Here is a 14,579-nt window from a genome sequence, read left to right as displayed (position 1 = left end):
TCCCTCTCCTGTGCTCCCTGGTGTCAGCACAGCCCTCAACACCAGTGTGCCATTGGAGTTTAGTACCTCTGGAGTCTCACAGCGGGACTGAAGGTATTCCTGCATCCAGCATTTTTCTATACTGGGGGAAAGCTTGTCCTCAGAAATCCAGTGGGGTTATCTATATGTGAAAGACCACACAACCTTTACCGTGGGAGACAGCAAGAGAGCAAGAGGTTAATTGTGTAGGAAGTGAAAACATGCAGCCTTAGACATCAGTGCAGTGGCACCACGGAGAATCCCGGCACGAAGCATGGGACTAACTCCTACAATTGCTTGATAGGACAGGGGAAGGCAGAAGACAGTATGTTTGATGACAAGCATTTACACTGTAGACTGTCACTTCCATTAAACAGAAACATTTTTTTTTGCTGGATGAAATGCCATCCCACTCATCTCAGATCTTTTTTGTGATTGTGATTAGATGGGTAGGTTGTCTGTGTTACAAGAATGTTTTTGTGATATGGTGCAAAGACAGAACAGATCACTGACTAGCATAAATTGCCATGAAAAATATGTATTGTCTCAGAGCTATCACATTAAGGGGCAATACAACTACTCACATGACTTGTGCATGACTGAGGAGAAAACAAAAAAGTCTGCAGATCATAAGGGACAAAGACTTATAGGGATGACTTACAACAGCATTATGTCCAGAATAACACAGCTCCATGTGTTGCTGAGGGTAGAACTTTATCCCAGAAGCTGCATTGCAAGGTTACAAGTGTTGAGAAATGGCAGCAGTAACAGATCAAAGTTTGGTAAGACTGTCAGATGAAGACAGACTGAAAGGAGTGAAATTATTACTTCAGAATAGAGACAAATATTTGAAAAGTGGTAAAAAAATCATATAAAATAATGAATGGTACAGAAGTTGGATTGAGAGCATCTGTTCTTGCAAAAATACAAAATCAGTTAAATTGCAGGGCAGAGAAATTAAGACTAGAGGAATACTTTACTGTTTAGGACTTGTACTAGACTGTGGAAAATGTTGCTGCAGAATGTCATTCATTTAACCAGAGTTGAAATACCATTTTTGACAATGTGGAGAACGAGGCCATGGATATTTTTAACAGCAAACACAAACACAAGGGTTCAAGTTTATAAGTTTTGGGGCATAGTCTGCTTTTCTCTTTCTGGGCATAACCCCTAGAGTAAGGCATAAGCACAGAAGTTTCAGAGACTATTTTGCATTATCTAACAGGTGGGCAGCCTGATTTTGATGTACCATCTTTTGCAGAACATACACTTGCATGTATGGGTGTGAATAAGGACATCCTTTAAAAACACAATATTTAATGCAAATCTGAAGGAAAGGGTAAAGAATATAAATAAAGACAATGACAACAGCATTACAACACCTACAATCACACAGAACACTCAAGTTATATTGGTGTAAAAACAATGCACAAACACAAAACCTCAGTTGCTTTGGGACAACCTACAGAGAGGCAAGAGCAAGAACACAGGCCAAGGATTTGAGTTTCAGCTCCATAGGAGGTTCAGTCCCATGAATGGAAAATAGTTCTATTATCCAGGAAGGAACTGGTCTGAAAGGAATTAGTTTGCAGGCATGGTCGAGTTGCTGAAATCCCACAGGCTTCATCATATCTGGGGTTTTTCAGAACTAGCACCAGCAGTTTCTGTTGGTGAGGCTTGCAGGAACAGGAGTATGGATTTGCAATGCTGGATGAGCTGGTCTTATAATTAAGTGTAATACTCTCAAGAACAAAGAGGCAAATATGCTTGTTGGTGGCAGTGCAGTTATGGATGGGAGGGGAGCAATTTTATACTGATATTACCTAACCATTCAGATCTGTCCTGTTCTCATAGCTGGTATTTTCAACTTTAGCTAGTTCAGGGCATATTTTTTCTCTTGAGTATCTGAAAATGCTCAGTTATTATTATATTTTGCTCTGAACCCCCCCCCCCTTGACTTCTCAGACTTCTTTTGTCTGTCTTGTTCTCTTTTCTTTTGTACATGTGTCTGCAGGTAGTTTTTATAGCAAAATCTCACTCTGCTTTCCTGCTCTTCCCTCATCCTCTCCTGTTTTGTTACTGCTTTGCCTGTCTGTTTGCTCTTTCCCTCATGCCTGGAACCGCTCGTTTACTAATAGATTCCATTCTGGGCCTGTGGAGTTTGTTCATTTTCCCTGTCTTCAGGCACTGAATCACTGACTTCATTGTACAGAAAGGAATGAATCCCCAGGCCAACCTAAGAACAGGTTTTGCTCTCCCATGGCTGCAGAGGAGGAGGATGGTGGCTGAGCTTAAGGGATGCCCACGGCAGGCTCTTGGCTCTCAAGCAGTGAACAAGTTTATTATTGCCAGCAGCCCTCTCACATCCCTTCCTCTAATCCCCAGTCTCTCCCATAGCCCTGGCAGCTTCTTGACAAGGCTGATCAAACTAGGTGAGCACATAACATATTCTACAGACAGTGCAGAAATCCAAACAGTCAGTTTTGAGGCCTTTGCCTTGTCTTACCACTGTCATCCGTGTGACTATGGTTGGTGTCAGGTGTTTCACACTGGGTTCTTATTTGTATTCAATAATTGCTTACATGCCCACTCCTTGGTTACTGAATGAAATGCACAAATCAGATATAACCCCATCTTAATTGAATGGAGTACAGAATAATTAAAGCAGCCAATGACACCATTGTCACCGTGATGCACAATAAAGCAACCCTGAAATTCACAATTGGGGGGGATGGAAACACTCTGAAAAAAGTATTTTCACTTGGAAAATGCGGTAAGCAATTAGCTATAACATCTGGATACAAGTTTAAATTGCACAGGCTGAGATATAGGTAATAAACAGATAACATAATGATCAATCTGCATCAACAACTGGGCTGTGACCAGCAGCCAATGTCTGAGCCATTTCCAAGGTCTCACTGTTGGTGGCCAGGATGCAAACCCCACTTTCTCTAGTTATAAACTGGTTTTGGTGCAGCTTCCTTCCAGTTCTTATTTTCTTTTCCACATGTCTCCTACCAGCTTTCCTATACCTACACATCTTAAGGGAATTGCAGTCAAAAGCACTCTTATGAAGAAGCATATGAAGAACTTGTTTATTTTCCTTTTTCCCCCCACGTGTCTCATTTTCTGCCCAGCAGATATCTAGCCTGTGTGTGCTGAGCTCCAGCATGCTTTTTCAAACTCTGTCTTTAGGGCTGGTAGTAGGAAGACTAACACATTGTCCACAATGACTCCTCAAAGTCTTGGAAGGTTAGGAAGCAGGCTGGCACTGTATTCCCTCGCTTCAGCAGAAAATAAGAAAGGTTGGGAATATTGCAGGTTTTTTACAATATCATCACTGCTAATCAGGTCTGATTATTCATGCTAGAAGCTGCGGCACAAACAGTTTTTTGACTCTTTGTGATGTTCATATTCTCTGTCTTTTAAAAATAAATACACAAATTGGCAGTGGCAGAGTGCAGCTGGTCCTGTGGAATCCTGTGACGGACAATACCAGGGTCACGTTGCCAAAAATAACATTTGAGCAGGGCCACGGCTTTTGGGTTAAAGTTGTCCCCATTCACTGAAGCCAGATATTTGCAAATACCAATCACAGAATACCTGGTTTGTAAGTATAAGGCATTTAACCTGGCACTAGAGGTCACTGATAAAGCTGGTAGGGATTTTTCTGGTTAAACTTTCTTCCAATTGAAACCAATCCCTTGTATCACAAAATATTTTGAAGAATTGAATTGATTATTATTTGTTCCCCCATATGTAACACTTGCTATTTTTTCCAACTGCAGGAAAAAAGTATTTCAAATTTCACATTAACATCCTCAGTTAGACTAAAGTTTAGCTTGGTTCAGATTTAGACAGATGTATATATCAAGCTGAGATTTTTCTTGCAGGCCCTAGGAGTCCATTCCAATGGGAGCCTTTTTATAAATAGGAATCAATCTTCAATATGGTTAAATGCACTTTGCCAGAGTTTGGCCTTTTGCTTAATTTACTTTGTGCAAATGGCCAGTGGAATGAGTAATTTGAGGTGTGTCTTCCATGTGATGACTTATCCTTGTGTAAGCATCGGGGTGTCAGTGAGGGGCACTGCACAGTCTGGGTGGCAGCGACAGAATGACTGTCTTTAATTCACTTGAAATTCACAATTCAGAAGATTTCTGGGATTTTAACAAGGCAAAAGAGAAGTCAAAGATAATCTAGAAATTGAATTTCTTTATAAACACTCCAGGGAGCAAAGCCCAGCATCATTAGGAACCCTGGAACTCAGTAACAACCTTCTGCCACTGAACACTGGATGAAGCCCAGGTTCACCCGAATCATCTTCCCCAGGACATTTCTGGGGGAACTTTCTACACTAAGTTTAAAGTGCTGACTGAGTAAAACTGAGAGGTCTAAGACAGAAACACATAAGCAGCCCTGGTCAACTACACCTTATTTACATTGTTTTTACAAGTCTCTACAGCTGAAGTCACTTCAGCAGTAAGTGCAGAAATACTGGTGCTCACGATACTTTCACCACAGTGAAATCACGATGCTTTGACAGATTCAGTAATAAGAATTGCCACAAGGAAATTTCATAATAGTAGCATCTATGAAGTGCTCCTATGAAGAACTATGATTTAGCTCTACTCAGAAAAAAAGTAGTGAATGTAGTGGTAAAAGTTTGACACTTTCCTTACAGGTAAAGGTCCCCCTCGTGCTGGTACAGCTGTGCTGGCAGTCCTGTTCAAAGTGTACTCACAGATGCAATCAGAAAGGAGAGAGATTTGGAAGATCTGGATGGTTTGGAGAGAATAGCCACCTATTTATTGGTTCAAACCATTAGAGTAAGAGGCTTTCCTGAGCTGTGCTCTGGAGAGGGAATGGGAATGGTACAGGATTCCATGAATTCCTGCTCTAAGAGAAGAGTAACTCCACTTAGTTGCATCAGACATGGCAACATTAGAGCTGAAAAGAAACTCCTGAGAGTTTTTATTTATTACAAAATCGCAATTCCTTAAAAATTACATGTTTCTGTGAAAGGGTTGACTTAGCAAACTTACCCTTTAAAGGTAAAACTATCAAAAAAGATTCAAATAGTGTTCCAATACTTTGGGGGTAATTCTGAACAGAAAAGTTTCTTGTTTTCAATCCAAAATAATATTTTTCTTTTAAAATGTGTCTCAACTTATCTTTTATATGTGTAAAATTTTGAAATCATGACAAAATGTTTCTCCTGATCTGACACAATATTTGTAAGAAAAAGAGTCCCACTTCAGATTTCACTCCTTTGGTAAAAGAAAAAAAATACCCACTCACTGTAAAACTCTTTTTGTATGGGAAAATAATTCCTCATTCAGCTCTAACTATTATCCACAACCCATTTGTTCCCTATTAACAACCAGTACCAGCAAGAAGAATCACCCTGTTATTAGATGATGGCACTTGTAACACTTTTCTCCAGCTACCTCGGAGTGCCCTCCCAACCTGGGTGCACATGTCTGTGGTTGCAGAGCTGTGCAGAGGCAGGGCAGGCCTGGTGTGAACAGCAGAGGCTGCACCAGGCAGCAGTGATGGGGAAGGAACTTAAAAAACACCTTTTGTTTCTTTTCTCTCCCAGCAGCAAATCTGTTAACTGACTTCAGAGCCCCTGCTTGTTAATGAGCTGGGCAAAGACAAGTGACTCAATTCCCTTAAAGTCCTGGCAAACTGCAGGGATATTTGGCTCCTGCCAGATCCTTGTGGGCACCTGGAGGATGGTCCAGTCCATCCATCACAATAAAGTACCTTTGCTGTAAGGGACCAGCTTTCTCTCTACATGATCTCTACCCAGTGCTTGGTGCTGAGGGAGTTACTGTCACCAATCCAGCACCATGGCTTCATTGCAGGAGAAAAATGTGTTTGTCTGTGATTGCAGAAGCCGTGACAAGGTTCTAGGATTGCCATTCAGCTCCAAATATCTCAAAATCGACAGCCTGGAGGAAGACTCAGCAAAAAAGATATGCTGACCATGTTGAAATCTGTTGAAATTTAGGTTTGCAAACGGAGTGCAGCACACAGTTCTGACCAAGTGTTTTAGAGGTTGGAGCTGAACATTAAAAACAACAAATAAATTATGTTATATCTTAGAAAGAAAAGTATACAGGTTGTATTCTCTACTATAGAAGGAACAAATCAACTGCAGGATGGATATGGGGCGAGTGCTGGTATAAAGCTGTAATTAGCAGTAATTAGCTCCTGCTTTTCCGTATGTCTGCTACAAAAACCATTGCTTTAGTATGATATTGTGATACCCCCTGGCAGGGAAAAGGAGAAAACATAAGGACAAAGTGTTTGCTTTGATGGAATCACCTAATGATAGTCCCGAAGCAGCAAAGCCCATTCTGCACTGGGGGCATGTGCCCAGAACACAGCCCAGTGCTGTGCAGAGGAGCAGGCTGGGGCTGGGAGCAGTGGCAGTGCCCACGTGCAGCAGCCCTGCCCGAGCCAAGGGAAACCAGCCTGGCTGTTAACTGCACACAGCCACACAACCACCCTGCATTCAAGAGAACTTGGAACAAACTCCATGTTTTGGGTTGTATCCTAATGCTGCAGCAAATTCAGTGTTTGTGTTGGTGTTCAGTCATTTTGAAAACCTATTTTCTAGTTCAAGGATCTTTTTATACAAAAGTTACCATGTGTTGCTGCCATCGCTTGTCAGCCTTTAATCATGCCATGAACTGTTTGAAGTACAGGTTTGCTGGACTCAAACTCCCACTTTGTAGCAAATGCTGTTTTGTTGCATTGAATCCCACGGCACACCCTGTCTAATCTGTACCCGAGAACGACGGCAAAACCTTAAGACTAATTTACTTTTTCCTTAACGCTTGTCGATTTTCTTTAATGCAGATCCACCACAGATGAATAATGTCATGCCAACATCTCCCCTCCTTCCTCAGATGGCACATCAACATTCATATCCCAGCCTGGGACAGATCACAAACCCGTATGAGCAACAGCCCCCAGGCAAAGAGCTTAACAAGTACGCCTCTCTAAAGGCAGTGGGTAAGTGAGCGACGCGATGCATGACTTCCTCAGATCACCATGCTGCATTTGCTGCTGGCAGCTGACATGCTGCTTTGAAATTAAAAACAAAGTCTTGCTCATCTGGACTGCTTCATGAGACAGTTTCATATAGAATACCCCATAGTAGAGTTTAACACAGAATATCATGTTAGTTGGGACTGTAAGGAGGATGAACAGGGGCACCAGAGTGTGTTTATACATGCACACAAAACCACAGCACTCCCACTGCAAACCTGTTCTCAGCAACTTTCATCTGTGTTGCATGCACAGTGTTCAGCATCAGTTCCTTATGCCCTGGATCTGCAAGGAGTAGGGAGTTGGGCTTGATGATCCTTGTGGGTCCCTTCCAAACTGAGATAATCTCTAATATGCCTGTGTATGCATTGTGGTGTGTATTTTCTCTAGCTATCTGCACAAATGAGAGAGAAAACCAGCAGATATGCTTCAATTTTAAGCATATAATTTAGATACCTGCTAAAAACTTCCAAAGAGAGAAGGCACTTGTACACTTCCAAATTAAGAGTTTTCACATTTCCTGTAGGATGTGCATTAGCAGGTCCCTGGAGGAATATTCTGAGGTCTTATGATTTCAAACAATTAGTGCATGATAAAGCTCCTACTAAAGATCCCAGTGGTGCCTATTTTCTGTGACTGGTTAATATTATTTTAAGCTAATGGGAGAACACCCTTGAAGAAATAGTTGTGGGGAGGGAAAAGACAATAGTGGGTTAAAAAGTCAAAATAATTCCCTTATTGGATGTGTAAATTGATAACAGTTTTCAGGGGCTGTAAATACCTTTTGCATACCCTGTGGAGGCAGAAAGCCTTTATCACCTTATATTTCAGGCCCCTTCCAGACAATAATACTGTCTATACATTAAAAACGGGGGGGATCTATTCATAGCTTCACACTAACCCTTGCTTAGCTCACACATATGGATGTTAACATCGTTTTCCCATACATTTAGAGCGATGTCACACTGCCTATTTTCAGAGATATTTATCTCAGAAAAACAGCAGAACAGCTGAGAACATTCTGATTTAAGAATCTAGTATTCATCACACCAGAAAAACTTTTCAGCACAAACAGACTTTGCGTTATCTGCATTTCAGGGGAGCAGAACTCCAATGAAATGTACATCAAAGTCCCATCTCAAATAGTTTAGTTTTGCTTTAGAGCTTCTCAGTTGTGTTCCTTACAAGTGGTATTTTAAAATCTATTTATAAAAACAAGGGTTAATAGCTTTCTGCTGAATTTTGAATACTGAGTAGCTTTACAATTCCCTCTTCAAAAGGTGGTTCTGTGTAATGATGTGGTGATTATCACAGATTTATGCGCTGATATCAGGCTGCTTTTTCAGATGTCAATTTAGGTCAAGCCAATCATCAAAGCTAAAAGGTACTTAAGCATAATAAAATGAGAGATGAAACACTGTGAGAAACTTCTCTCATCTGCCCAAGAGCCACTGAATGTACCTTTTAAAAAAAATTACTAAATTAGAACCTAGATATTTCTTGTGTGTCTGAGGACAGGTTTTTAAAACAGCTAGATTATAACTACACAGTTAAATGAACCCTGAAAGATTGTGCACTTCAGCTCAGAAGTTGTATAATGCCTCTCAGAATCTTAGACTGAATTAAACATAACTTTCAGGGACATTTTCTTCCAAGAGGATTGTATCATTTTCCCATGCTTTCCCCCTATCCTTCCTATCCCCTCTCTCTTTTTTCCCCCATAGATCTGCCAGTCTCAGACCCCATTAGCCAAGTTTTAGATGCAGGTGAGTTCTCACAAGTACAAAAGTGCTGCATCCAAACTTTTCAGCAGAAAACAATGGAGATTTTGAAACTGTTATACATTTGCACCTTCTGTCTGGACACATGGAACAAGAATTAAACACACTTAGTTTTCAGCCATTTTCAGACTCTCGAGTCCACGATTCCTCCCAAGAGTAGCTCTTGAGCACATCCCAAGATCACAAAGGGGTTTTTCCACGATGCCAGCCAGGCCTGGGTCTGTGACCCACTGACATCAAGCAATGCAGACTGCACATGGCAGAGTTCAGACTGGCTTTATGAGGGCTCTGAGAGGAAATAGGACCTGGCCTACATCAAGCCCACCAATACAAATTGAAGCTGACAACATCTTTTGAACAAACTGACACCGACTGAGTTTGCCCTGGCCGGGTATTCGTGTCACAGGGTGAAGGCACTTTTTGCCTGCTCACATTCAGAGTCATATTCATGGATCCCCAGAGCAGCTCAACGAGTGTGTGTAGTCCTGTTCCCTTTGCATTCATTGACAGTGGCTTGAGGGTGTATTCATTTGCCACAACAGAAATTTATAAGGGATTTGTTCTATATTTCCCCATCCGTTTGAGGCAAACCACATTCATTTAAGTGCCCCTTACTCTGCACGAGCCCATTGTTTGGGTGTAGCCACTGTGCTTAACCCTTTTCTTTAATGGGGGGCTGAGGGTGGAGGAAGAAGCACTGCTGCTGCTTTGTAGCAACTGTAGCTGTGGTACATTAACATCACTCATCAGAATGTGGCCATAAGTGGTAAGAAGTTTAGATAACTGAAAAAGTGAAGCTTTACCAGAGGCAGTTTTAAATTAATTTCTACACAGCTGCTTTCCTCTGAACTACAGATGTCCTAAAAATTTGGCTAATTTTAGAAGTGAGCTACTCATTCCTCAGTGACTGACTGCTGTGAAAATTCACTTCACGGAAAAGTAGCGAGTCACAGTAATCTCTGTTTTGATCATGTTCAGGACCTCCATCAAATTCAGTGAGGATTCAAGTGCTTGTGGAAACAAGAGACAACACTGCCCTTGCTCTTAATTTGCACTGTGTTACTGAATAAGAATGATCCATACTTTGGTGGTGAGGCCAAGCTGATCCCTGTTTTAAAGCTACACCCCAGCCTCCAAAGGATGCAACTTAGCAGAGTGCAGCTGGAATTTGGACTGTTCATGCATGTGTGCAGTGCAACATGGCAAGTGCAGAGTGCCTGATTCAGCACAACAGGGGAGAAAAGAGTAGAAAAGGCCAATGTGAATGCATTTTATTTAAAAATACAAATACTTTTCTGGGAATGAGTTCAAACTGCACAGCCAAACCCTTATACAGTCAATGGAAGAGGATGTTTTCCTCATTTCTTGTTAGGAGTTTCTTTATTTGTTGTAGCCTTTGGAACTCCTTAAGGACTGGCCATGGCTGCTGACCAAATTCACCTTTTCCCCTTGCTGTCTGCTGGCATTTACATCTCTGAATGATGTGAGGACATTCTGTGCCTATTTTATATTCTCAGATGAGTCCTTGGAGCACAACAAGGTAACAGTGAGCAGAGATCTGCTTGCTGGTTTCCTCACTGCACTAGAATTTTGCTCTCCTTCTGCCTTGGCACATAAACCACGGAGCAGTAATGAGCAGAAGGCAGAGGATCACTTGGAAATGAGGAGAGCAACACACATTTCCTGAATGAATAGATAAGAAGTCTATCACTCAGCATCTCTGACTATCTGACTGACCTGACTTACTGATAGGTGCACTCTCTTCATCCATTATTTTTCCATTTTCAAGTCACTGAATCTCTTGTCAACAGTGCCAAATTTTGAGAGACTATCTGAGTGAAAAGGGTTAACAAGCTCCAAGAGCAGTCCCAGAAAAATGGTCACTGAATGTTGTGTGGCCATAAACACCCAGCATTCAGATATTTTGATTTTTTGGTCACCTGAGACAACATGATCCTCATTTCCTTCAGTGCTTTTGCATTTTTTGATTATTTATGTGAAAAGTGCAGAAAGAGGTTTTTCTGCATAAATTATTCTTGCTTCCAGTTCATCAACCATGTTTTTACTCCATGCTTAGATGGTTATTGCTCATTTAAGCAACACTGACATGCCTAAAGCTACAAGTGGATGGAGATCTTGTAGCTGAACACCTTTATGAAATTCAAGTCCCAGGACATCCAAAGGTAGCTCATCACAAATTTTTATGCACATCATTTGGACATTCATTTGGAAAGCATGAACAATCCAACAAATTCCACTCTGCTAAACTGTAAGAGTTTTAGCCCATCCTGTTGCTTAATAAGAGTTTCCTCAAGCTCAAACTGGCCTCATTATCCTGAGGTATTAGTTCTATTTATTCAGTCTCACTGTTCTGCGAACCTGGCTCAGTAACAGTTAATTTTCTTTCCTTAATTTTCACTTCCTGGGAGTGCAAAGGTACAAACTTTCTTTAGAATTTCTTGCAGAAATTAAAAAATATCCCAAACCAAACTTCTAAATCCCTGGGAAAATGGTCACTCAGCTACTGGAGAGGTGCACAGACATGCAAGTAAAAGCTGTGAATACAAGTATTTATACAGTTTAACGTGATTTTATATTTCTTTCATAAGCTTTCTTCTTCCCTTCTCACACACACACACAAACCTTTGATAAATTGACTGGACATGACTATGCCAAAAAAAAAAAAAATACAATAGACAGAATTCCTCCCTGAAACACAGACCTGGAAAGCCTTCCCTGATGCTGGGATTTGTTAGTCTCCTGTGGGATTAAATCAGATCTAATTGATTGGATATAGTGAGGCTAGAAGGAGAATATAATTGGCAGCAGACCCACCGTCACATCTCTGAGTCTACAGCTCCCAGCATTTCTTGGAGCTGCACAGTTCTTTGATCCCAAAGGAAACATTAGACAGTGCTCCAGCTCTGCTTGCAGTTGCAAAACTGCAAAGTGAGATTCTGCAAATATGACACTCAAAGAATAAATATCTCCTGGTTAGGTCCCTGCAGAAAATCGTGTGGCCACAAGTGTGCCAGTGCACAAGGCAGCTTCTTCCTCAAAAAGGGGGAGCATGGGAGAAAACTGCCCTGGTTGTGTGTCCTCTACACACACAGAAGGATCCTCACCACAAAGTTAGCTCTGGGCTGTTATCTTTGAAGCATCCTCCTGTCTGATGGGACATTTGTTACTGCCTTTTCTTAAGATTCACACCTTCTCTTTCCATGGAAATGACAGGAAGTCTATGCTGATACAAGATCTACCTTTTGAGAATAAAAGTGACTTCACAACAATCTCCTAAGGATCTGATACCCAACTCATCACAAGATGAGATTCTGTACCATTCCCTGTAGTTCACTGAGCTCTGGGCTGGAAAGAAACACTGTATTTGGAAAAATGGAAAGACACAACACACCTGCCCATGCATTCATGGGGGTTGATACAGTCCACTTTCAGAAAAAGGAGAACTACAGAATTAGTGGATGCAATATGTTTGTATTATTTTGCTTTCCTATCCCAACCACACCGTTACACTGATAGGTAAATATTCATCTTTCTTTGGAAGGCTTAAAAAGAAACTGTGTTTTCATTTCAAAGAGTAAGAAATTTTCCCTTACTACTTCCATGAGCAGTTACAACAAAGACGGATCAAAAGGAATTTGGGACATGGGAGTAGCTCCCTGGATTTAACACCACAAAAACTGCCAGGGAAGTACAGCTTCATGCATCATTTGTAAGATCCAGAGGGCGATTCAGTTAATGATTTCATACATCTGGAGGTATGTTCAGTGTCATGAATAATGCCAGACTAGGCGATCTGCCCAATTCCACACTGGAATTCCACATCTGTCTCAAGGAAGTACAATGTGAAAGCTTGGTGTCTTTTTATTCTTATTATTTACTTAGCCCAGCGTGGCTGGAGAATTTGAAGCTTTTCAGTGTTCATTTGTTAAGGGAGTTTTTCATATTTTAATCCTTGCTTCTCCTTCAGGCACAGGAGCAAAGCCAAGCAGCACTCACTGTACCAATCCCCCTGCTAGATGAAGTGCATCACTTGTTTCATCCATGTCTTCTGCTGAGACCACCAAACTTCAAATCCTGCCCAGAGCATTCAGATGGAATTTCAAGACCTTTTCTTGCTTCCACTAAATAATTTGTTACCTCTGTCATTTGCCCAATTGGCTTTAATACCCATAGGCACTTTGTCATAGGCAAATAAAAAATGCTTGGGGAGTCCTGATCAAAATATTTGCCTATTTTATCATCCAGCACACTCATTTCTTCTTCCAGTGAGGTGCCCATATTTTAATTATAAATATGTTGTTTGTGCAAAGCCTCAGCATCTTGAGCAAAATCATCTGCTTTGCTGACAATCTTTTTCAGCCTTTTAAAAAACAACATTTTACTGTAAAAACAGGGAGCTATTCTTTCTAAGGCTGGGGAATTGTGCTGTGAGGAGTCAGACATTCCAGCAGCCATTGCCCAAGCCATCCTCTAGCAAACAGATGGACCTGTGAAAAGGGAACTTTAGGGATATGTTGCTCTTGGCAGAAGCTACATCTAAGCTGCTGGAAGAAACTGCAAATAGCCCTTCTTTTACAAAAAGCAGTTTTAACACCAAAATAAGATGCCCTTGAACACTGCCATCCATATTGTCTCATTTCTTAGACTTGAACAACACAGTGAACTTGTGAAAGAAAGGAAATCTGATCTTCAGGTCCCTTTAGTTTATCTCTGACATCTAGTGAATTTGGTTTTGTCTGAATTTGGTCTACTACCTGGTTATATGGTGGTCAAAGAATATTCATAACAATGTATTAAATTCTTAACCTATTTTTCATGCCAAAATTGCAAATTTAAATCTGTGCATTCTAATTCTTGTTCTTGAAATTAATATTCTTTCCACCCACACTCCCTACAGTGGTTTCCCTGCAACAGAGAAACAGCCATTTTTTCTTGTTATCAGCATGTATTTTAAAATAGAGAAAATTAAACCATAACCAAAATTCATAATCACTAATTCATAAAAGCTCAGCTTATAAACACTACTCCACAATCCACCAGTGAGAGAACTCACACCCTCCCACTAAAAATTAGGCTGGTTCTCTGGGAACTAGTTGATTTTTAAAAATCCTTATTATGTGATAGTGAAGCAAAACGAAACGAAAAGTTATTTTCTCCTTTCTAAATGACACAATGGAGGAATCTAAAATAACAGTACCATGAGCCCAGCTGAGCACCAGGGAATGAAGGCTTTCAGGGTTTTTACTGTCTTTTGCTTGTCTCTTGCCTTTGGAGACTGGAGCCTTCAGAGGCCACCAGCTCACAGTAACCAGGCTTGTTTCCATCTGTCGGGATCAGCGACGGCACAGGAAGAAAACAACTAAATCCAAATCAAGCCCGGATTATTCCAGCCTGTTTCTATGAAATGCTGATGAATTATGCATGAGGGTTTTTTTACACATTAAGAGATGTAAAGACATGAGTGAGAGAAACTTTGTGCTTAGGCAATAAAAGTGAACCACTGGAAAACAAGGCTCAGCTCGCGGGAAGACGAAGTCTAACAATGTTAAGCATTTTCATTTGCATCCCTTCTTAAATATCCTTCTCTGCAACTGCTTGAGTTTGCAATATAAACATGCCTCTGTATATAAACCTACCTCTCACTCTGCAATGCAAGTTTTATATCAATTATTTAAGTGTAGAGGTTGATCATAAAGA

The 14,579-nt window shown here is 40.9% G+C and overlaps 1 protein-coding gene across 2 annotated transcripts in view; it reads left to right on the top strand.

The window, feature by feature from the left end:
* The window catches only part of SHISA9 (shisa family member 9), a 172,641-nt gene that overhangs the window by 144,894 nt on the left and 13,168 nt on the right, over nucleotides 1-14,579 (top strand). For both annotated transcript variants that reach the window (XM_064672845.1, XM_064672844.1), the window contains one exon: nucleotides 6,889-7,044. In XM_064672845.1, coding sequence (XP_064528915.1) covers nucleotides 6,889-7,044 — 156 coding nt within the window. The remainder of the gene's footprint in view (nucleotides 1-6,888; nucleotides 7,045-14,579) is intronic.

The sequence above is a fragment of the Pseudopipra pipra genome, chromosome 16 (assembly GCF_036250125.1).
Source record: "Pseudopipra pipra isolate bDixPip1 chromosome 16, bDixPip1.hap1, whole genome shotgun sequence".
NCBI classification, from domain to species: domain Eukaryota; kingdom Metazoa; phylum Chordata; class Aves; order Passeriformes; family Pipridae; genus Pseudopipra; species Pseudopipra pipra.
Note: the sequence above shows the minus strand (reverse complement) of the source record. Positions and strands in the feature narration are given on the sequence as shown.